Source organism: Rhamphochromis longiceps, linkage group LG3 (genome assembly GCF_057381845.1).
Source record: "Rhamphochromis longiceps isolate RC_006_pf linkage group LG3, R_longiceps_female_GT1.1, whole genome shotgun sequence".
Classification (NCBI taxonomy): domain Eukaryota; kingdom Metazoa; phylum Chordata; class Actinopteri; order Cichliformes; family Cichlidae; genus Rhamphochromis; species Rhamphochromis longiceps.
In genome coordinates this window covers 41,082,524-41,107,793 of record NC_140559.1, presented here as the reverse complement: position 1 = coordinate 41,107,793, position 25,270 = coordinate 41,082,524, and the positions used below count along the sequence as shown (strand labels likewise).

The 25,270-nt window shown below is 43.1% G+C and overlaps 1 protein-coding gene across 1 annotated transcript in view; it reads left to right on the top strand.

The window, feature by feature from the left end:
* The window catches only part of actn3b (actinin alpha 3b), a 38,586-nt gene that overhangs the window by 5,641 nt on the left and 7,675 nt on the right, over positions 1 to 25,270 (top strand). The window contains exons 2-12 of the mRNA XM_085397732.1: positions 16,833 to 16,947; positions 18,108 to 18,227; positions 18,326 to 18,412; positions 20,377 to 20,464; positions 20,675 to 20,753; positions 21,190 to 21,271; positions 22,211 to 22,296; positions 22,516 to 22,608; positions 23,057 to 23,287; positions 24,007 to 24,154; positions 25,027 to 25,177. Of these exons, the coding sequence (XP_085253858.1) occupies positions 16,833 to 16,947; positions 18,108 to 18,227; positions 18,326 to 18,412; positions 20,377 to 20,464; positions 20,675 to 20,753; positions 21,190 to 21,271; positions 22,211 to 22,296; positions 22,516 to 22,608; positions 23,057 to 23,287; positions 24,007 to 24,154; positions 25,027 to 25,177 (1,280 nt within the window). The remainder of the gene's footprint in view (positions 1 to 16,832; positions 16,948 to 18,107; positions 18,228 to 18,325; positions 18,413 to 20,376; positions 20,465 to 20,674; positions 20,754 to 21,189; positions 21,272 to 22,210; positions 22,297 to 22,515; positions 22,609 to 23,056; positions 23,288 to 24,006; positions 24,155 to 25,026; positions 25,178 to 25,270) is intronic.

Below are 25,270 nucleotides of genomic sequence, written 5' to 3'. Positions count from 1 at the left end.
CATCTTTATTGCAGATCTGATTTGTAATTTGGCTCATCAGGCCCACTTTACTCATCCCTGCTCACCGCCTGTGCTTCTCTACCTAATCCCAAGATGCATCTGAGAGAAGAGGCATCTTACGTTCCCCTCCCATAATTCACTCAGTCATGTGACATGTGAAGGAACAGTAACACCGCTAATGTGATCGCAGTGTGTTTTAATTTCCCAGACCTGTGGAGCTTGCACTTATTTAGGAGCTCAGAGGAGACGTTTTGGTGCTCGCAGCCAAAGAAAAATTGACAGGGATGCCATCTGAAACATAGTTGCTGCTTCTACAACACTTTATCACAATAAAGCCCTTTGTCGTATCTGTATTGATCACTAAATAAGACATTTCTTAAAACAAGAGAATTGCCCTGCAAACTTTGCAGAACTTTTTCAGTTTTACTCTTAAATTGTGTCCATGTATACCGTATCTGTTTTTGTGCACCTGTATGAGAGCTCAACGTAAGCGGAGAGGTGAGAGAGCCCGCAGTCAGATCAAATAGCAGTTGCTATTCCAGAAGTTGTGTCCATGTAGGGAGGCTTCTATAAACTGCTTTAGTGCAGGCGCAGGAGCCCGAGGAGGCAGTGGGAATGGCTGAGGACTGTATCTCTTATGTGTGTGTGTGCGTGTGTGTGTGGAGGGCTACTTCTTCATGGTGTTACACTGTATGCACTGCATGATTTGTGAGTTCTTGTAAGGAATGAAACAGTCTGACGGCAGAAAGTTGTTGCAGAGTCTTGTAACGGTAAAAGCAGATACATGATACGAGCATGGTGCAGCGTCGGAGTCAAAAGAAGAAACGGTGATTGATGAGCTGTGAGAGCCGCCATCTTGATCTAATCACAGCCTGTATGGAATAAAAGGGTTTAAAGTGGTAGATGAAAACTGCCGGAGTGACCACGGCGGTGCTGCCTTGCAGTTCTGTGCATCAAACTGAGCTAAAGCAGCACGCAGGTATGTTTGAGTTTCACACCTCCCAGTTTCAGCTGTTCGTACTCCTCAGGCTCATTCCTGGTGTTGAAAACGGAGAAAATGCTGCATGAGAGAAGACAACAGAAGCCCGCCAAGCGCCGTGCCCCTCGGTAACTAAACACGCCTAGAGGACAGATGGCCAAACACCTGCAAAATGTCACCTCAGGTCCAGGCAGTGTGTATGCTATTGAGTTTTCATGTAGTAATGAGACGAATGAGACACCTGAACCTGTCTTTATAAAAAGTGAGCTAAGCTCATAATGTTAGGGCTGAGTGCTTGCTGCATGCACTGGATATTTATAGGCCGCAGAGGATGAGATGGTGAGTCTGTGCCTCATGATAGGACTGAGGTCACAGGGATATCATTATGTGCTTTATAATGGCTTTAAAAGCTGTATGCTATTCTGTGGAGGCAGCTCCAGTTTCAAATACCAAAAACCAAAGCAAAATAACAGAGTTATTTACTTAACTGACAGTCAGCTGTAAATGTATATATTTTACTTTATTAAAGGTTTTAAGACGAGCTTATGGGTCGAGTGTTGCACAGCAGCAGCCTCCAGGTTCTATATTCATGCAAAATGACTTACAGATGTTCCTATTAAAACGGCGTCTTTATTAATGTCTGTGAAGGTTCTCAGTCATCCAGGTCATCGTAGTCAAAGGAGCTTGCAAAGAAAAGCGTCTGGACTTCTTTAAGTTGCTTGAAGACGTTTCACCTCTCATCCGAGAAGCTTCTTCAGTTCTAAGGTCAAATGGTGGAGAGTCCCAGATATAAACCTAGTGGGAGTTTCCCCCCACAGAGGGACAAAAGGACCCCCTGATGATCCTCTAATCACCTGAGACAAGGTGGGAAACTGGGCGTCCCAATCAGCCAGAGTTTCGGGTGTGTTCATTGTGAAACCTGGCCCCACCTTATCATGCGAATTCCTGAGGTCAGATGGCCCAGGATGTGAGTGGGCGTTAAGGCGTCTGGGAAGGGATCTCAAAACGGACTCTCCACCATTTGACCTTAGAACTGAAGAAGCTTCTCGGATGAGAGGTGAAACGTCTTCAAGCAACTTAAAGAAGTCCAGACGCTTTTCTTTGCAAGCTCCTTTGTCTTTATTAATGGTTAATGTCGAGAAGAGTTCTAGCAGGTCATATTTAAAAGAAATACCGAAAAGAAAATTAAATGGCAAGAAAACGTAATTTTTATTTGACTAATTTTACCCTCGTGTGTCCTTCCGAAACAGATGTGGGCTTTTTATCATCGGCCTGCTCCAATGATTGCTTATGTCTGAGCTCACCGCATGGATGCAAACTGAGGAATGACGAAGCAGCCGTCATGTGTGCTCATTCTGGCTTTAGCTTCACAACCCGCAAATAACAAAATGAAACCAGAGTTGTGGGATCGCCTGACCCGAGGATTCAATAGCCTTTTTGTGGTTCTCTAATGGAGGCCGAAGTCAAAATCACAAGGTCATCTGTGACTTGCTCTTTTGGCTAAATGAATGCTGAGAATTGTAGCTGGGGCGCATCTACTAGAGGCAGCCTCGGATCAGTTTCACACACCGTTTTTTTTTTTTCACGGTCGAGGTTTCTGTCGAGATGGAATTAGCTGACCCCAGATCTGCCTGGAGAGTTTTGCCTCTTATTACAGAGAAAGAACTTGCCTACTGAAATTAGAAACAACCCCCCGCCACCACCACCACCACCCCCCCCCCCCCCCCATCCTCAGTCGCAGGCGCACTGTCATAAATCCTCCGCAACCACTTACACCAATTTATCTCCCCCACCGTCAGTCTTCAAGTCCAGAGCTCATTAAACGACAAAAGAGTCGACATGCAGCCACCGTGAACCTGTACACTCACCTTTATTCTCCACCATCGATCACACAGTCAATTCACCTGCTCACTCATGTAACAAGAAAGAGGCTGAAAGCTGTAATAGAGTGAACAATGCAAGATAAGGATGGCGTGTGTGTGTGTGTGTGTGTGTGTGTGTGTGTGTGTGTGTGTGTGTGTGTGTGTGTGTGTGTGTGTGTGTGTGTGTGTGTGTGTGTGTGTGTGTGTGTGTGTTGCAGTGCCAGCAGAAAATAAGGGTTATTATATACACCCCAGCTGACAATTTAAAGTAACAGCACTGTGAAAAAAAACTTTTCACTTTGATTGGTAGTTTTTCAAGTAATTAAAGTAGTACATCAGACATTGCTTCCACATAGCTGGCAATATAAAGAGAGCTTTACAAGACTGCTGGCTGGCTTTTGTGTTATCTGGCATGAAAGTTCACACTGAAATTCATATCAGCCACAGGATTAATCAAGTCCTTTTGTTTGCACTGTGAGTTTGTAGTTTTGGGTGAAATTACTCAACAAATATTGGATGGTTGTCATTTAATTGCTTTTTGTAATCTCTGACTCCTGCCACAGTCAGTTTAGAGCCAAATACCACAGACTGTATGTAGAAGATGGATGTAGCCACTAGGGATGTCACCAGAGCCAATACTTATACTTTTTGACGCCAAAATCCTGAAAACACGGTGGTACTGTGGAGACAACACGCCACTACAAGTATTCTTGTGCGTCCTTACATGATGAAGGGCACCCACAAGCACAAGGAAAAACTACATGTGGAAGACGGCGACTAGCAAAGCCGCTGAGATAGCTTTGCCCCAAATTATCGATAGCTGGATATGGAAGTACGTTGTGTTATGCTGAAACACACGTTACTTTTTTGTTTGAGAGAACTTTGCCGTTTAGAAATCAACCAGCGCGCCACATGCTGAACCGTTTGTAGTGGCTAATGTTGTGTTGGGGATGTAATGAATCCCAAAGATTTAGTATTTGGTGCTAATATGAGTAGAGTTAGCTTGTTCCTAATTCAAGATGAAATTAAAGAAAGATGAAACAAAATGTGTATTTAGACAAAAAATATTCCTTATCAACATTATATTTTATTGACAATAAACAATAAAACGTTAGAATCTTTGCCGAGTAGCCTGCTAATGTTAGCATTAGCTTTTATTGTAAACATTTTACAATATGGATCAAAGCTGACTTCACATCAGTAATGCAGCTGTCTCAAACTAAACATTATAGTGTATTTCAGGATAAAATGAGAAGGATGACACTTTGTACCTTTCTAAATATGAAGTTAAACTTACTATTATTTAAACAGATCTGAATGTTGGCCTTTTAGCTGCTTTGCTAAATTGGAAGGATTTCCTTCCTTGGTCTGAAAAACCAAAAAGTTTGCATATTGCAATTTGGAAATCAGTTATTATCCGATGATGTGGGCGTCCGTTCAGCATGTAAGGGTAGACTAGGACACATGTAGCTTTATACTGCCCCCTTCAGGTCTGGAAGACCACTTCGGTACATACCCTGCCAACGGCTACGTTACCAAAGAAAAACAAGTACCGTAAGTATCGGTTCTGGTGACATTCCTACTTTGTATATATTTTATATATCTTGCTAATTAGCAACCATTTTGTGAGAAACATGGCATTTGGCACTGACTGCTAAATGTCTCTTATCGTGAAATCCCAACTAGCCACTATAAATCATGTTAGAGGTCACATGACTCACATTCTGAGGTCTATAAATTTTACTTAATTAATTAATTTGATGTGTAAATGTAATTTTCTCATAGATTTACATTTACAACCAGACAACCTGCCACCTGCTGGCGTTTAGGTGGGTTTTGAAGATACTTTAAATTTTCATATTTCAGACCAGAAGTTCTCCATCCATCTTTCATGCATCTGTCTCTAATGATTATGTTCCCACAACACTGCAAGACAATCATATGATGTACAATATACGTGATATCTCTGTCACTGAGGAGAAAATGTCCCTTAAAAGTCCCAAAGAGGCAATTATGGATTCTATATGTTTACTTCACTGTAGTTCCATCTGTGTGGGCAGCATTATTGTCTGCTGATTTTATTACCTCTGATTGGATTTCCCCTGCTCTCTGCAAGTTTCTTCTTCTGCACTGCAAATTAGTTAACTTTACCCTGGATCATTTGATTTGGTTATTCGACCTCTCAGGACAAACTGTTGATAATGATGATAGCTGACATCGGCCTGTTGATAACTGTATTGCATTGTTGTGGCTGAGTTACTTCGTGGCAGACAGAGAAGCTTATATAAAAGCATGAATCACAAAAAGCTACCAGACAACTTTAAATCATTTGTCCCCGAAGACGCTGCAAAGTGAACTGAGATGACGTGCAACTGAGGGAAATGCCAAGAATCTATCCTCTAAATAATTGCGTTCACTTTTCTGTCCTTTCTCTTCTTTTGTCTTTTTTACATAAAACCAACATTTTGAAAAACGTGCATCTGTGCTGCTGCCAGCATTTCCAGTTCACATCGTACACTCGTGCATAGATTGCGCTTGTAAGGGTATGCTGTTAAATTCTGGCTGGCATTTGTGGCTCGCATCATCATTCTGGTAGTGCAGCAAACTGGAGCCACGCAGCAGTGGAACACAATGTGAGGCAGCATAATGGAGCCGGGAGGGACACGATGTTTCCCCTCCTCCTCACGGAGTCGAAGCAATTAATATGACAACTCAGACAGATGGTTGTGTCAGAGCGAGTGATTGACTAAACCAGGTTAGCCATCCTGTCCCTTGGGTGGTGTTCAGACATGGACACACAATAAATGGAATACCTGATCTGGAAGCGACTGCCAATCTCTAAGGTGGCAAACTTGAGTGCTCTGAATCCGATCAAAATGCAGCACATGATGCCGCTTATCCAATATGTCCATACAAAACTCATCCTTAAATCTTTAAACGTTACCATAATGGGTGGAGTGCTGTTGTCTTTCCCCACCTGTTCACTCACCTGTTAAAGTCCCACGTGCACCCAGCATATCTCACTGGCATCTGGCACCTTGCACACACTGTCACACACACTGACTGGACGAGGTGTCCTAGTCCCTTTTATCCTCTAAACGCAGGCATAAATCCACAGGTTGGGACGCACCGGTGTTGCATTGGCGGCCAGCGCTGGCCTTGTTGTCAGCAGGATCTTTGGGTATAAGGCTGTTAATCCTTCACAGAGAAGCAGCAGAAAGGAAGGCTGATAAATTCATGCCGGGTACAGGTTCAGACCGAAAATGCAACTTAGAACTGCTCATGCAGTACTTTTACCTGACACTGGCTGATATCCATCCATCCAGTAACTGCTTAACCAGTTCAAGCTGGAAAAATGTGAATCTTCATTTGCTTTTTCCCCAAATATGAGTCACTGTTGGCTGAGTCTGTTGCTTTATGCAGTTCTTTCTTTCAAATTCAGCTGGTGCCAGTTAACCGTTTCATCCAGCTTTGTTCGTCCACTGATTATTTACTTTGATTAGCTCGTTATTTTCCTTTTTCTTAACAGATATGAATTGAATTTTGTGTGGTTTGGTTTTATTTGAAATCCAATCTAAGCATGTGTCACAGCAGTGGTCAGCTGGCCTGTTAGAGGTGTGTTTAGGATACATTACGTCATTTTCCCAAATCATCCCCGTGGCATCGAAGTTCAGGGCTCCGGATCTCTTTTTGAGGGGTGGGGTGTATTTAAAGACTATAAGGGGGGCGGGTGGGGTGAAGTGCTGGTGGTTCCTAAATATTGGTGACACCTGTTGTGTGTTGTAACCGTTAGCCTCCTCCACTTCAGTCCTGTCACTTTATCAACTCTTAAAACCTCGGTGGAGGAACTTGGTGCAGTTGTTGTTTACTAGAGAGCTCTGATGTGAGGAAAGTGATGTCAGACACACATAGCTGAAAATATAGTTCCTCATTGTAAAGCTCTAGTTTTGCCATTAAGAGGCTGAAAGGAAAAGATGATGTTTCTAATTCTCTCCATTAGGTGTAGCTGACAGCTGAACACCTTTTTATTAGTGTGGATTTGAGTTTGCCTCTCTCACACACACACCAACAGTCGTAGTTTCAGAAGTGCTGTGATTTTCTTCTTTACTGACACTTGTTTGAGATGACGAGCCTTGATGGGAGTGTTGTTTGTCCACTCAGAGCTCATATGGCTCAACCGCGGCTGTTCCAGTCTGTCAGAAGTGTCGTGATTGAGGACTTACATAAGCGCCGTCAGTGTTTTCATGTGCAAATCCTGGAAATGTCATCATGTCAGCAGCTCTCCAAAGTATTTTACAAATGTGAACAGCGGCGTCGATGCAAGAGGCTTATTTATTTGGGTTTTTAATTTTTTGGTTTTTGAGTGTGATCAAGAGGAGAGCTCGGCAGTGCTCACAGAGAGCAGGCTGTGCACTTTGGCCATACAGTGACACAGAAACGCAGCCTGTGACATTTCCTGCTCTCTCTGTCAGTGTAGTTAAATCACAGCAGCTTGTGTGGTGCAAGCAAACCTCACAGAATATTTTACTGAGTTATTTATGCATTATATGTAAATTAAACCAAAAACTGATGACGAGACGGATTATTGTAGCTTAAAAACGCAGCGAATGAAATGAGCAGGAGCAGTTCAGGGGTTGTGTCTGTGTGTGTTTTTAATAAGTACTGACCTGTGGTCTGTTGACTCTGGAAGCTGCAGCTTTTGATTGCAGAGGGGGAAAGGGTGCATCTGCTGCTCTCTGTGCAAACAGTCATTGCTGCCCGACAGGTGGACTGACGTGCTCGCGGTTCAAAATCGACACGGCTATAAATAGATTTATGGCTTTTGGTAGTTTTCAGAGCAATAATTGCATCTTCAGTGCTCACAGCAGTATATACATTATTTTTATTGTCTTCCTCTGAATTTAATCTTCCTCTGGATTTAATCTTAGCCCTGAATCACAAGCATAAATACCTCGTAAATAAAAGAGCGCAGTGTTTTCATGCATGTGAGTGAGCTGTCACCGGTTTGTACATGGGTGCTGAACAGTGTGACCAAAGGTAGCTGTAGTGGACAGGTGTGAATGGGGTCCCAAATGTCAGCCCTGCAGGCAGGCTATTTTTAAAGTGGCACAGACATAAATACCTGGGCTAAATTAAGGCTGGGCACATGCAGGTGTACTGTGGGAAGACTGGCTCTTTCCTTTCAAACCACACGAACAGATTTTTATATAAAACATACTGACACAACATCATGTGAACACTTTCCTCATATGTTTGACTCATTTTGGATGATTTAATAAAGTCTGATTTGTAAACGCTGGTCAAACTATCATCAAAATGAATGATTAGCTGCAGTATGAAACTGCACTCTCATTGGATAATAAACAACCACAAGTATTAGCCAATAAGCATGGGGTTTCACAGTCATACCTGCCCCTTGTCGTCACATTGGGGTGGGGGGTGCAAGCAGAAATGCTCAGAAACTATGAGTGATGCCACAGGAGCTACGCTGGGCTAGGCCCATCTAAAGAAGGCAGCCACTCAGTCTCTTTACGTCCCATGACTTTTCTCATGTTTTACTCTGGACTATTCACCTGATCTGGTTGGGAAAGACCTGTGATTGGCTCCACTCATAAGCTCAAATCCTAAACATCCAGCGCAGAGACTCCACTTCAGTCACAACATGCTGACAGGTTATAGATTTTCAACAAACCCTTTGCTTTCTGTACTATGGAGAACTCAGACTTTATAGAGCTGGGCTCAAAACACTTTAGTTACAAACCACAGGACAAATGCTAGAGAATGAAAAAGAATACTTTTCTGTGCACCCTCACCATTATTCTTTATTTAAACTAACGAAAGTTGAAAGAATGAGGTTAGGGGCTTAGAGTTGAGCGCAGCAGTGAAAGCGTCCTGTCTTCCTCCATCATGGCCTCGCTAAGTGATGCTCTAAAACGCAGCACTTACTGACAATAACAGAGACTTCCGAAAATGGTTTACAATTGATTTAACTGCTTTTCTACCACCAAGTGCTGCCAATTTGTTTTTCTAACGCTCTGCTTGTTGTTTTTAATTCTGCTCCACATCACAGACCTTATAATTTCCCTCCACAATCAGCAGATTAAAACGCACCAAATCTTAAGACTGGCACACAAAGAAATGCAGAGATGATCTGCGCTGGCAGTGTTCCCTGTAAGCCACATCGCTGTGCACATTTTTATTCCAGACAAACATATTTCTGTAATTGGATCAGCCTCGTGTGATCGAAGGCACTAATTAGTGAAATCAGCTACTGTAGACTTTTGTAATTAAATCTAAACACTCTTTTGGGGAAAAAAAAAAAAAGGCCTGCAGCCAGCGACGCAGTAGTGCAAAGAGGTGAGGTGTAAGCTGAGCTTGTCCTGAAGGTTTATGTAATTATGCATCTTATTAGAAGTGATTTATATTTATTTATCTATGTATTATTTTCTTATTTATTTAGATTTCCTTAGGAGAGGCTGAGGCAGAGAAATGGAGCTATGAAAGTGCAAAGACAGGGTTGATATATGTGGAGCAGCACTCAGTCTGGACTAATCATCAAGTCAACTACAGCTGACTGTGTGTGTGTGTCTGTGTGTGTGATGGTCAGCTGTGGAAGGCTATTTTGTGCACGCAGGGCGCTGAGATTTATGCGGGAGGTAAACTCAATATAATCCCACTTTACGGCCGCCGTGTCATGCGGCACTCACTTTATGATGGAAAGCTTTTCTTAAATGTAACCTCATTAAAAGAAGCATTACTAAAAGCATCTCCTAACGTTTGACATATCGACATTCTAATAATCCTTCATTTTAAATATAGTTTTATAATCATTAGCCGACATTTTTCATAATAGCAAAAAGGGTTCACAGCTGGAAGATGATGTTTAAGGTGTCGGGGAAAAGAGGATGTTTTTGAGCTTTGGCACTGATTCTTCAAATTATAATCAATCAGTCGTCTTGATATCATTTTTACATTCATGTCTTTTTTAATGAAACGTGAGAATCGTCAGTCTGTGTTCCTACCCCCACCTATGGCCGAGCTCACGAGGGTTAATATGTGAAAGAATGATACAGTAATGTGCTTCATATAAAGAGCAGCAGGCAGGGCTCAGAGGGGAGCTGCTACTCCTCTACCTTTAAAGAAGCTGGCTGAGGTGGTTTGTGCGTCTGATAATGATGATGCTTGTTCCAGAGTGAGGTGTTCTACCTACTGGAAGGAGACCAGGACACTCTGGAGAGAGTACATCTTCAAGAAGGTGTCTATGGAGCAGGCGGTCTGAGCATCTCTGGTTAGCGGTCGTGCTGTCATCTACTGGAGCTAGAGCTCCAGCTAGTGGCAGCTAGCTCCTAACATCTTAGCAGCTAACGGGCATTGTGTAGTCAGAAAGTATGAATATTAACTCTAACCAGAGGTTGTTCTGCCACTTGCTGATGAGGGCACCAGCCTTTAATCATCTAGTCTACATTAGTCGTGCTTATCCCTCCAACAAAGTAATTAATCTGCATCTTCTGCTAGCATGTGCGTTCTTTTCAGGAGCCGTAAAGAGCTTGCGGTTGCGTCAGCTCTGTGATGAACAGCCTGGGTAGCTGACATTATCAGGAGCTCATAGCCCGTTGAGATGGGAGGAAGAATGTGTGGGAATGTGTGTGTGTGTGTGTGTGTGTGTGTGTGTGTGTGTGTGTGTGTGTGTGTGTGTGTGTGTGTCAGATGTATTTGGAGGGTGGGGGGTCTGCAGCCCTGGGTCTCCTGGGGGGACGTAGTCATGACGGGCATTCAGCTGGGCTACACTGTGACCTCATTTTACAAGTAAGAAGGTCCCAGCTGAGCTGAGCCAGGACGGACCAACAGGTGCAGACAGACAGAAGAAAGAAGAGGGGAGGGGGGAGGATGCTGGGATGGAGGGTGACTTCATCCCGGCGGACTTTGACGACCACCACAGGCGTTACAGCAGACCGAGGAGGAGCCGGCTGGCGGGTGGGGGGAGATAATGAAGCGGTACAGCACAGACGGAGAAAAGTATCAGCTGTAGTTTCACATGTGTCACAGTTAATTGTTTTTTTTATCTGAGGCTCATGCAGCGTTTTGGATTTAATGAATCTGTGATTGTGTTTGTGTCTCCAGGTTAAGTGAATCCTTAATTTCACTTAGCGCCACGTCAGCTTCTAACAGCTTTCCCTTTGATGTAGACGCGGCATCACCCCTCTCATCTTTCCCACACTTTCTCAAGTTATTATTTTATATCTCATCATATTCTTAAATCCATTCCTTCCTCCTCCTCCTCCTCCTGTCTTGGACTCTTACAGTTCACCTCAGGAATCCTGCCTTCTCAGCTGTCCACTGGTGTCCCATGGCAATCCGATTTAGCCTCCACCACCTCCCCTCACTCCTTGCCCCTCCCCTCCCCTTCGCAGCTCTTTCTCCTCCTTTTCCACCTATTTTAGCCTCCACACCTACCGCCCACCTCCCTGTCTCCACCTCCTCCGTTCTCCGTCACACACCTCCTTGTCCCCTCTCCAGTTTGGCCGGGTGGTCTGTGCGTGCTGGATTAGGAGTCTGTCTAAATTTGGTCATGCATGGCAAAGGAGATGAGCACCTGCTGGTTGGACAGGCGGTCTCTTCTCCCCTCCAGACCCTTACATCAAATTACAGCAGGGCTTGGGCATTCCTGTCACTCCTCTCCTCTCCGCTCCTCCGCTTTGCTGCTTCTTTGTCTACGAGTCTCCTTTTCTTTGACCTTCAATCTCAAATTCAGATTGAATCCATTTTTGATTTCCAGGTGTGACAAATTTAGTTTCCAAATGTCCAAATCTGGCAAAAGACAGTGATTCTAATAGTAAAACTACTTGTACTGGAGTATAAAAATACTTGGTCAAAAGTAAAAGTTTTCTTCTGTGCGATTACAAATTAGGCCAGATCGCACAAAACACTAAATCTCACAGAATATTTAACTAAATCCAAACAGCTGGTCAATAAAACCCAAAACACTGTAATGGGACACATTTAAAGTAGCTTAAGATGGAAATATTATGCAAAGAAACCAAGTCTCTAATTTGCATTTAAATAAGGTACTTCCACTGATGACCGTTGATCCTAAGATCACATCAAAAGTTCTTTTTTATAGTCTTCAAAAAAGTTTTTTTTTTTTTTTAAGTCAAAAACATGCATTCGAACTCATAATGTTTAGGTAATCATTTTTGGCCTTTTTTTAATGTATACATGACCCATGAATCGCCTGAGCCTAAAAAAGGCTTCTAGTGGTGATCAAGTGTTGTGAATACACATAACAGACAACTTAGCAAAGAACCGATTTTAATTTGTATCTTTAGGAAATTTCTTATTAGCAGCTTCTCGTAAAAACACACAACTTGTTCCCATTTATTTAGCTGAATTTAAGCAAAATACCAAAGATTCCCAAAGGGCTGTAAGCAGAAACCTTGGCATGGTGTGCAGTCTCTCCTTTAAAAAAAATAGGAAACTGGACTAGTGGAGGACATAAGAAGGCCTCTCAGGCCTAAGATGCTCTCTGCAGCAGATGGACAGTATTTGAAAGTCATATTCTTAAGAAATAGGGGGAAAAAACCTAGCAAAGATCTGATACAGGACCTCCATTCGGCTCTTCAGGTACTCCATTTAGTGTCTCAGTGGAAGGGTGGCTGTGAAGAAGCCATTCTTAAGAAACATGATGATTGAGGTATCCCAAATTGCACAAGAACTGGACTGAAAATCGATAGCAACAGGTGTGATGAAGTCACGAATCCAGATTTTACATCATCGGTATGTGCACAGGTCAGGAGAGAGGTACAACTGTGAGTCTGCAGTCACCCGTAAAACGCAGTGGACCCTCTGTCATGGTTTGGGCTGTATTGCAGCCAGTGGTGTTGAAGATTTTGCCAAAATTGAAGAATTATGAGCACAGAAAGTACCACCAGATTTTGAGCACCATGTAATATCATCTGGAAACGGCTTCATTTTTCAGCAAACAGACTGCCATTGCAATAAAAGCTGTTGTGGATTGGCCTCCTTAGAGCCCTGACTTCAACACTGTAGCAGTGTGGGATCATTTCGACAGAGAACAGAACAAAAGGCAGAAACATCCAAGGAAGAGCTTTGAATGTCCTTCAAGAAGCCTGGAGAACTATTCCTGCTTAAAGAAATGGAAAGACTGACTAAGAGAGTTCAGACTGTGTTGAAGAATAAAGGCGGTCAAACTGAATATTGGCTTCTAAGCAACTCTGTATAAAGTATATTATAAATCATCACATGCTTACATTGCATCCGTTTAATTATAAGAAACTTTCAGCCCATCACCAGTCTCCTCCAGGAAGGAGAGAAAATCAGTGTGAGTGAAGCAGAGCCAGCCCTGAAAACTCTTTATGTAACGGTTTATCTATAAAATGTCAAAAAATGATGAATATGTTCAGTTTGCATTTACATAACAGGGGGCAGAAAATCATTAGAGCTGTGAAACAGGAACAAGGAAATTTGAAGCATGTTTGCTTGAAAAATTGCTTCAATTAGTCATCAGGTTAATTCATTTTTCACTCCATCAACTAATTAGATAATCATTTCAGCTCTAGAGCACATGCAGAGATAAGCAGTGTCTACTCTCCCCCACATGCTGTACTTTCCCTTCACTCTAATTTGCGACTTTTTCTCCTCTTCCACTCAGACATCTCTGTCTTATCTGTGTCTCTGGTACTTTGCGTCTTTGCTTTTCTGTCCGCGCAGGCAGATGCAGACGCGAGGCCCGGAAGCTCATATACAGTGGGGCAAAAAAGTATTTAGTCAGCCACCGATTGTGCAAGTTCCCCCACTTAAAATGATGACAGAGGTCAGTAATTTGCACCAGAGGTACACTTCAACTGTGAGAGACAGAATGTGAAAAAAAAATCCATGAATTCACATGGTAGGATTTGTAAAGAATTTATTCGTAAATTAGGGTGGAAAATAAGTATTTGGTCACCTCAAACATGGAAAATCTCTGGCTCTCACAGACCTGTAACGTCCTCTGTAAGACGCTTTTCTGTCCCCCACTCGTTACCTGTATGAATGGCACCTGTTTGAACTCATCATCTGTATAAAAGACACCTGTCCACAGCCTCAAACAGTCAGACTCCAAACTCCGACATGGCCAAGACCAAAGCGCTTTCGAAGGACACCCAGAAAAGTATTGTAGACCTGCACCAGACTGGGAAGAGTGAATCTACAATAGGCAAGCAGCTTGGTGTGAAAAAATCAACTGTGGGAGCAATCATCAGAAAATGGAAGACATACAAGACCACTGATAATCTCCCACGATCTGGGGCTCCACGCAAGATCTCATCCCGTGGGGTCAAAATGATCATGAGAACGGTGAGCAAAGATCCCAGAACCACACGGGGGGACCTGGTGAATGACCTGCAGAGAGCTGGGACCAAAGTAACAAAGGTCACCATCAGTAACACACTACAACGGCAGGGAATCAAATCCTGCAGTGCCAGACGTGTTCCGCTGCTGAAGCCAGTGCATGTCCAGGCCCGTCTGAAGTTTGCCAGAGAGCACATGGATGATACAGCAGAGGATTGGGAGAATGTCATGTGGTCAGATGAAACCAAAGTAGAACTTTTTGGTATAAACTCAACTCGTCGTGTTTGGAGGAAGAAGAATACTGAGTTGCATCCCAAGAACACCATACCTACTGTGAAGCATGGGGGTGGAAACATCATGCTATGGGGCTGTTTTTCTGCCAAGGGGACAGGACGACTGATCCGTGTTAAGGACAGAATGAATGGGGCCATGTATCGTGAGATTTTGAGCCAAAACCTCCTTCCATCAGTGAGAACTTTGAAGATGAAACGCGGCTGGGTCTTCCAACATGACAATGATCCAAAACACACCGCCCGGGCAACAAAGGAGTGGCTCCGTAAGAAGCATTTGAAAGTCCTGGAGTGGCCTAGCCAGTCTCCAGACCTCAACCCCATAGAAAATCTGTGGCGGGAGTTGAAAGTCCGTGTTGCTCGGCGACAGCCCCAAAACATCACTGCTCTCGAGAAGATCTGCATGGAGGAATGGGCCACAATACCAGCTACTGTGTGTGCAAACCTGGTAAAGACCTATAGTAAACGTTTGACCTCTGTTATTGCCAACAAAGGTTATGTTACAAAGTATTGAGTTGTATTTTTGTTATTGACCAAATACTTATTTTCCACCCTGATTTACGAATAAATTCTTTACAAATCCTACCATGTGGATTCATGGATTTTTTTTTCACATTCTGTCTCTCACAGTTGAAGTGTACCTCTGGTGCAAATTACTGACCTCTGTCATCATTTTAGGTGGGGGAACTTGCACAATCGGTGGCTGACTAAATACTTTTTTGCCCCACTGTAGGCATAAACACACACCCACTTACTTTAAAGGGCACATGCATTTTGATTCCTGGGCTATTTAATGTGCTTTGCTGTGTTGGGAAATTTGTTTTTACCTACTGAGCACAAACCCTGTTTCATTGCTAATTTATACATCCCTCTCTCTGTGTGTCTCTCCTCACTCCACCCACACAATCATCTGTAGTTAGTTATTCAGCTCATGTACTTATTCTGCTTCGACACCCCCGCATCCTCCAAACCCTGGCAAAGTTTTGGCTCTACAGCAGAAGCCCTAACGCACACTCACACCCCTGAGTTTGAACACAAGCGCACACACACGTTTTTTTTGTTTTTTTTTTCAGATTAAAGCTAAACAGCATGGAAAGCCTCTCAGAAATACCTTTCAGCGGCTGATTGATTGATTGAATGGCGCACTGAATTGTCCCCTGCACGTACGCCTGACGCCATTAGGCAGTTTTCCAGACAGACCGAAGGCAAGCGCTTAAGAGCCATTTCTGTCTATTACACACGCCACCATCACTCAGTGAGCAGCTTGGTTTCCAAAACGGGTGATTTGTAGCTACTGAAAGACGTAGCGCCCGAGTGAAATGTGAATTTTTTTTTAAATTTATTTATTTATTTTAATAACAGGTACCTTCCTGAACACTTGCAGACTTCACTTTACTGCACTTGAATGTCCAGCTGTTTAAGAAATGGATGGTGCTGATGCTGAGGAGTCTTTTGCATGTGTAACAAATGACCATTGAGCAGCACAAGTTTGTTTTATTTATTTATCGAGGCTTCAGTTCACCAGCTTAACGTGGCAGCCTCTACCAGCAGCAAACGTATACCTTCTAACTGCCAACTGGCAGCCCACTGGCAACCCCAGCAACTCCCCCCACCCTTTCCACCTTGGTCTCTCCCAGAATCTTTAAATAGTCTTCAGACCCCCTGGGACACATGCTAATCAGCAGAATTGGTGGCTAGTATTATCTCTTTATCCTACATCATGTGTCTGGAAAATAGAATCATTAAAATGTTCAATAAATAATCATTAAATATTTAAGAGTTCTCATGTGAAAGTATGTTTCTTGGTGTGCACATGTTTCCTAAAGTGCAGAGTCCTAATTAAAATGCAAACGTGTCCAGATATGCATCCATTATTAGTTAAACCAAGCATACAAATGACTCAAACAACTCTTGGTAATTATCACATGTTAGTTCTGCAGATTGCACCTGTTTATTACAGTGAGCGTCATTCATCCTCTTATGAATTCATCTGGGAAGTTCCACAGCTTCAAAAAGCACACGTCAGAATGATCTGAGCCCAAAGTCAGATTGAACTAAGATCAAGCGGCCGTCAAACTGACACAAGTGTCAGAGTGTGACTGCGCCCGCTCTCCGTCAGCAGCCGCAGTCGCAGCAAGGTCACAGATTAAAGAGGACAGCTCGGGCCTCGCAAAGCATTTTGTGACCCCGGTTTCAAAGAGGAAGCATCAAATTGTGTGTGTGAGTTCGTAAAACCGTGTGTTTCTGGCTCTTTGTGTGATGTATGTGGTGTGCACGGCAGGTCAAGTCTGTGAATGCAAATGTGTAATATGTGGTACATGTGACCTGTGAGCCTCCATCTCTTCTCTCCTTTAGACCTTCACAGCTTGGTGTAACTCCCACTTGAGGAAGGCCGGGACACAGATTGAGAACATTGAAGAGGATTTCAGAAATGGCCTCAAACTCATGCTGCTGCTGGAGGTCATATCAGGTGGATGTCATTGAGAGCACACACCCATGCATGTATACACATTTAAAAACTGAATGATACCGGATCACATACTTGGATTTGGCACATCCTTGTGGTAAAAAAAAAAAAAGAGCAGATCTTTTGCTATTTTGGTGACACTTCTTTTTCTTTTCTTTTTTTGTCATTTTCTTTGTAGAATGAGACTGATGTTGATTGCTCACACTCCTAAACATTGTTGTTTCACTCCCACACTGTACCTTCTTCCATCCATAAAATCCAGCAGTCATCATCACTTTATATATAATAGCAAAAAAAAATCTGTTTTAAAACAGTGAGTTGAAAATAAGAAGAGACTGCATCTCAAAGATGGAGACGTTTAAAAAAACAAATAAAGTACTTGCATTCTTTCTTGTGGCCACCAGGGGGAGACTGAACAAAGTCTGACTGTAAAGAAATCTAAGAGGAACATTAAACTATCACTCACGTGATTTTATGACATCAATGAAAACTTTCAGTGTTAGTTTCTATTTCAAGTCATATTTTTTTTAATTTCTAACTGTTGTATCAGAAAGAATCATCTGAGTTCAAAAGGCTTTATTTGTAAAAGTAACGAACATAGAAACTTGTGGTAAATTTTAAAATGTATGGCTGAATACTTCCGTCGCTACCTGCCAGCAACCACGTGAAACTCATGAATCTGCGCTTTCTAACAGTACGTATGTCAAATGTTACCAGTGAACGCTGCAGGATTACAGCGTTTTGGAGTCGGATCATTCTTTTTAAACTCTGTATAGGATAAAGTAGGCGGTTCTACCTTGTGATTGACTGGTTCGCAGCATTTCCCTGGCAGGTCTACTTGTCTTTTGTGATGTCTGGTTTAAAAACGAGAAAACCAAAAAAACTGAGATGGTGATGATCAAAATCCTGAGCTAGAATATTGAAAACTGTAGACTACATAGTAACAGGTGGTGTCACATTGGCTACATCTCTGCAGGTTTCATGAATGGAATTACTCTTATAATTCATAACTGTGTTCTTTGGTAAATAAACTAACACAAACAAGTAAAATTGAGATCACATGTTCTTGGAGATGGTGTATTTTTCCTTGACACTTAGCTTAAAAAATAACTACTGAGCAGCTTGATGGACGAGCTAATAAATCTGTTCCTCGTCTTTCTCAGGTGAGAGGCTGCCCAAACCCGACAAAGGCAAGATGCGTTTCCACAAGATCGCCAACGTTAACAAAGCTTTGGACTTCATCTGCAGCAAGGGGGTCAAGCTGGTGTCTATTGGTGCTGAGGGTGAGACAAGACCTTTAAAATGAGTCTGAGTTTTATCTGATTAATTCATCAGGATCTGCTAAGACGAGTAACACGCGTCCGTGTGTTTGGTTTTGTAGAAATCGTCGACGGTAACGTGAAGATGACTCTTGGTATGATCTGGACCATCATCCTGCGTTTTGCCATCCAGGACATCTCTGTGGAAGGTGTGTTTCCATAAAGCAACACTGAATTTTTTAAGCTTAAATTAACTTTTTTAGTGGTTGTCACTTAAATAGTGAGATAATGCACGAGTTATGAGTTTGCAATTAGTCTTTGCAAGAGTTTGGCCAAACTGCTGGAGCAGTCACCATGCCTGAGCACAACAGACAGAGACAGTTGTCTGTGTCTCAAATACAGTCACGTGAACGCAAAGTTAAACACATCTTGCTAGAATACACAAAATCTCTGTGTGTTTATTTGTTTCTTTGGCTGCCAACTCCTCCCACACAATCAGGAGCTGAACAACCAAACTTGGCACACAGGTGCATCTCAGGCCCCTGAAGCACCGTTTTCAGCTTTACAACACTTTATAAAAGCACCATATCATTTTTATTTCACAATAATAACATTTAGCTTATATCCGCAACTCTTAATTTGTGCATAATGTTTTATGATGCCAAAATGTTGCCTGGCAACCACCTAGCAATGAGCTAAAATGACCTGTGTTTTTGCCTTTATGCACTTTATGAAAGCAAACCAACAGCACGAGCACTGCAGCTTGGATATGTCTAGTCAGTCAAATCTGTGAAGGGCATTCTGAGTCATCTTCTTAGGAAATGAGATAAACCACACACACACACACACACACACACACACACACACACACACACACACACACACACACACACACACACACACACACACACACACACACACAAGTGTATATATACTGTTAAAACTGTAGATGCTCATATTCAACATCTCCTTGAGACTTCTCAGCACTCAGTTTCAGACCATTCTACTCTCAGCTCTGTATGATGTCACTAAGAGCAGATATCCTAATATGGTCATCTTCTGTTTGCAAAGGAAAGCCAATCAAAGAGGAAGAGGAAATAAAATGTCTAGTTTCTGACAGAGAATGAACCAAGGCCCAGTTTTAGCTAAATAAAGCTTATTTCAAACTGTATGGTCATGCAAAGCTATCTTAAGTAATGTAATAATATCTTAAATTGCGTGCACACTAGAAATGATTTGCAGCACCATAGCAACCAATGACCACAGAAAGTGAATGACATGCAGCAGAGCTACAGGTACCACTGTGGACAGGAAGTGGGCACGATCAGAAGTAAACTTTAGCCAAGCAACTGAAACGACTACCCATGAAAGTTAAGAACCGCGATGATTGGCACATGACCTGGTAGTAAATATATTAGAGGGTCACCTAGGCAACGGCAGCCTGGAATATCCTAAGCAACCAGCCGCGGGCTTCAAAGCGATGCACAGAGAGTGAAGCGCTTCCAGTGTGGATGCAGTTGTAGAATAAAACGATGAAGCTGGAAATGAGTGTAGTAGATTTAATGCCTTTAACTCTGTGCGTGCGTGTGTGTGCGTGCGTGTGTGTGGGTGTGGGGTGATTTGTTGCTTCCTTGTTTGGTAATCCCACCCCTGGGCTGCATTTGCACCTCATGCCATTTTATTTTAACCTTAATGCTGTCAGCAGGTCAACCCACAATAAATTCTTGTTTACAAAGACTCCGACCTTGTTCACTCTGTCCTTCCACACTCCGCCCCCACACCCCCCACACCCCCACTTACCTTCAAGTCATCTCCTTTAGCTTAGCTTTTATTGCTTCCGCTCTTCACTCTTCTTCTGCTGTCATACAGCTTGACTTTCTTCGCCATCGACCTCGCTCTAACCTCTCATAACTCCTCTTCCCTCCACTAGTGCAGGAAATTATCTTTAAGCCACCCGTCAGACGAGCTTGAGAAATATATTGACTGCTGCTAACATCATACAGCTTTTTTTAATGCCAGATCTTGATCCTAAACATCTTTGTGCAGTATTTAAACTTTTGACAGCCCCAATCACTCTCTGTCATCCTCTTCCTGACTGTTATTCTTCTTCTCTTAATGTTCAAAATAACACAAACCCTCATCTAAAATCATCTCCTCTTCTCAACTTTTTCAGAGACCTCTGCTAAGGAGGGTCTGCTGCTGTGGTGCCAGAGGAAGACTGCCCCCTACAGGAACGTCAATGTACAGAACTTCCACATTAGGTGGGTGAGCGATGCCGACCTGTGGCATCAGCAGGGAACTGCAATCATTCAGCTTGTACTTCTGTCTGATGCTGATTTCTTTTCCTCTATGTTTTCCTCGCTCCATGTCACCCACTGATCATCTACTCTCCTTCTTTTCTCCTCACGCCTCTTTGCCTGCCGCTGTTTCCTCACTCATGCCTCCCTCCTTCCTCTTCTTCTTCTTCTCAGTTGGAAGGATGGCCTGGCCCTGTGTGCCCTCATCCACAGACACAGACCCGACCTCATTGACTACTCCAAACTGAGAAAGGTGGCCCATCCTTCTCTACTTTCCCCTCTATTTTCAACCTTTATACTGAACCTTGATTAATGCAGTCTTTTTATGTCTTTTCACTTTCATCATTGAAGCTCTGTTAGAAATATTTTTTCCTGTGAACTGATTTCAGCTCATTAAAAAGAACCCAAAAAGACAACCCATCACAATACTGCACTTGTAGATCACAAGCTTGATTAAGAGTGTTAATAAGAATATTTGCCAAAATTGCATCCCTTAAAGTTGGATGTGATGCGACAGAATTGGAAACTGCGCTGCTGTTTGCTCGCCAAAATCCTGCCAAAACTCTGAAACTGAAACATTTCTTAATGAGGTTTATTTCTCGCCTTCAAAACACTCATCAGAACTGTCGTGGCTGGCGTGCTTCCCCGTGTAGTCTTTTGTGTGTGACACTGATTGTGTGTTTCTTCAGGACGACCCCATCGGTAACCTGAACACCGCCTTCGAGGTGGCTGAGAAGTACCTGGACATCCCGAAGATGCTCGACGCTGAAGGTGAGGCCACGAGACGTCAACGTGACGGAGCAGTGCAGGAAGCGGGTTCTGTCTTGTTATGCTGACACACACGGTGATGAGCTCAGCTGCAGCGAGATGCATGATGGCAGACACGGTGGCTCCGGCTTGCTCGGAAAATTCAGTCATCTTCATTGAAAAAACGAATGCATTTTAAATCACTTTAAATGCATCTACTCAGGAACCAGCGGCTCTGACCTTGGAAATATCACTGCTTTGTAGGCAGATGTCCTAAAACGAGTGATTAATGCAAGAATAAATCATAATGCTCTTTACGCTTCACGGTCACATTTTAATTCAGCATATTTAACTGAGGTGGGAGTCACCAGTCACCAAGTTTGCAGTTACACACACTCTGTTTCTGACAATTAACTGCAATAAAAACTCAAAACTCACGTCTGTTGCTGTTTACGTCAGTAATTCACATTTAACTGTGACAGTTGCACTCAGTAAACCTCCTGGTCTACAGAAATATAACGAGGACACAAACAGCTGGCAGCCAGTTAGGATCAAAGATCCGTTCAGACTGATGGCAGCATGTTGGTAATCTGTCTGCATTTCTAAGTTATTTGCAAACCTTGATCAGTCTCTCTGAGAGTGACTGCAGTCAGTCCAGGTCAGACTGTGGCTGCTTCCTACCAGGTGAGATGAGTTCTGGTTCTTTAGTGAAATATTTAGTGTCCCTGCATCGATACAATATTGCCACACTAAGGTGTATCAGATTTTTAAATATTTAATAAAAATGTTATTTAAAAAATGCTTTTTAAACCTGACAAAGTGGCTTTTCAGAATAAAATGCAGTAAAAACGAATCAAACGTCTGCTCTGCTTTCCTGCCCTGTGGATCATTCTTTCAAACCTTTGCCAAGACTATTTTAAAATAATATAATAATAAAGCTCAACATTGTTTTTGCACCTTCAGATATCGTGAACACACCCAAACCTGACGAGAAGGCCATCATGACCTACGTGTCCTGCTTCTACCACGCCTTCGCCGGCGCAGAACAGGTGAGCTGGTGTCGCCTCACTTCTCCACGTTTCATGTCGTTATTTTTCTGTGGATCGACGAGCTCGGAGCACAAACCGAATGAGCAAGTGTTCCCTTTGTAATTGAATAAATCAGATGACACACGTGAAACGCGGTCATCGTGACGTAACGTCAGCGCTGAGTAAACGTGCGAGCTGCGTGAATCTGGGTAAATCAGCTGTTGCTACTCTCCCTCTCAGGCCGAGACAGCTGCCAACCGTATCTGCAAGGTGCTGGCCGTCAACCAGGAGAACGAGAAACTGATGGAGGAGTACGAGAAGCTGGCCAGCGAGGTGAGAAACCGCTGCGACCGCACAACTCCCACTCTCAGTCTGTCCCACACTTCTCCTCACTCTTTCTGCTCCTTCACTGAAGTCGTTTTATGAAAATCGATTTTTTTTTCTCAGTTATAGAAGCATAAAAGGGAAAGTTGACAACTAAGCGCATTTATGCAGAAAGTGCGGTGGAATATGAGCAACTTTTTCCTATGTACAGAAATGAAGGGTGGCTCAAGACTTTTGCACAGCATTATATCTTTAAATAATCAGAAACATGCGAGTAGCTGATATACAAAGCAGCTAGAACTGATGCACAAACATGACCCTAAATAAAGACTTTCTTTCACTAAAGACATACAGAATATAGGTCATAAAGGTCATATGATGTGTGTGGGTGTGCATGTAAACTGCAGACTGAAGTAATCAGAGTACTCTGAGTAACCTTTGCGTTTCTCTTCTGCAGCTTCTCGAGTGGATCCGTCGCACCATCCCCTGGCTGGAGAACCGCGTGGCGGAGCAGACCATGCGCGCCATGCAGCAGAAGCTGGAGGATTTCCGTGACTACCGTCGCGTCCACAAGCCGCCCCGCGTGCAGGAGAAATGCCAGCTGGAGATCAACTTCAACACCCTGCAGACCAAGCTGAGGCTCAGCAACAGGCCCGCCTTCATGCCCTCTGAGGGCAAGATGGTGTCGGTGAGCAAGGAGGACGACTTAATGCATCACTCAGGATTTTCAAGCTCACACATCAGTTGAAAGATTAAATTCTTTGTGTGTTACTTTGGAAAGGATTTTATGAGACGTAGAGTTTGAAAAAAGAGACCAAAACAACAAAGTCACACTTCAGTTGGTGGTTAGACACGGGCACTTCTGTTCGAGGTGCTCTTTGAAAACGCCAAAGCACTCCCCTTTCAAAATAAAATCAAAATTCCTTCATTTTCATGGCAAGGTTATGTAATGACTCCAACACATCATCGGGGAATAAAACAGAGATAATGAGCACACTGAATCTTTTCTAGTAGTTTGTCACCAACAGGGACTTCCACATATAGTGTCCCACCAGCAGGCAAGCTTCCACCTAAGGGTGAGTGGAGTACGATCCAGCCCAAACATTCACCCAGATTCAGCTCAAATTAGTCAAGAAGAAGGATAAAAGGATAAAAAGAAAAAAATAGTTTCTTCATCATCTTCTTTGTATAAAGCAAAACTTCAAAGAGACTCTCTTTTCAGCTACTGCTTTCTGAGAAATTTACAGATATTAAAAACCTCTCGAGGTCTACAATCTCAAATCAATTCAGAGTCAGAGTACGGCGGGCCGTCACGAGCTCTTAATTCCCCTCGAACGTGTCGATAATACGCCTAACACTCCTCCTCCTCAGCACAGAGTAATAATGAAAGCGCTCCCTCTCCTTCAGGACATCGCAAATGCCTGGAAAGGTCTGGAGCAGGTGGAGAAGGGTTACGAGGAGTGGCTGCTGACAGAGATCCGCCGCCTGGAGAGACTCGACCACCTGGCCGAGAAGTTCAAGCAGAAGTGCGCCATGCACGAGGCCTGGACTACAGGTAGGTGGTGGATAGATTTTGTATTTTATTTAGCTCACAATATAACGCACTTTAAAGCGAGTGCTGCCACTATATAAATAAACTGAATTAAAGAGAGATCTTCGCACCAAGCAAAGATCTCATATCACTCCAGTTTTTGGTGATCGGGCCTTTCGGGCAGCGGCACCGAGGTTGTGAAATTCTCTCCCGCTGGTTTTACGCTGTGCAGACGCCATTGATTCGTTTAAAAAGCAGCTGAAGACATTTTTATATAGGCAAGCTTTTAATTAATTTGTTGTATTTTACTGTTTTACATTGTTATTTGTTGCATTTCCATTCTTTTCATTTTCTTTGCTGTAAAGCACTTTGTGATTTATCTGCGAGAAGCTCTTTATAAAAAATGTTACTTACTGTTTGCTTCCTTAAAGAGTGACAAATGCGGATCCTTCTTAGCGTAGTCATTTACACAGTGACTCGACGATTGAAAGGTCGCCTTTTTGTGTAAAGAAACATTTATCGAATATTAAACATGCTCTTGTCCTCTCCTCGTTGTTTTTATATTTGACGTATCAAACTATTCTTGTTTTGTAGCTTTTTTTTACCTCCGTTAATCGCGAGTCTTCACACTTTACTGTGTAATAAGGCAAAGCAGCAAAAGATAACCCTCAAAACCACATCAAAGCACCATAAATGGCCCAGTAAGATTATACAGAGCAATTAAAAAGGATCTAATGATTCATGGGGACACTGAAACGATACAGCGAGTGGGAGATATAAAAATCTGAGCGAGAGCTGTAAAACTTTAAAAGCTTGTGGGCCCGACTTTTACTTGTTACCGTCTTTAAAGTAACTGTGTGTGTGTGTGTGTGTGTGTGTGTGTGTGTGTGTTTCAGGTAAGGAGGATCTTCTGTCCCAGAAGGACTACGAGTCGGCCTCTCTGATGGAGATCAGAGCCCTGATGAGGAAGCACGAGGCCTTCGAGAGCGACCTCGCCGCTCACCAGGACAGGGTGGAGCAGATCGCCGCCATCGCCCAGGAGCTGAAGTGAGAGCGTGTGACGAGATGTGTCCTAATGCCGGACGTTAAGGTCACGGGGAGGAAGAGAGATGTTGAAAATCATGATGGGTGGAGGCGGGG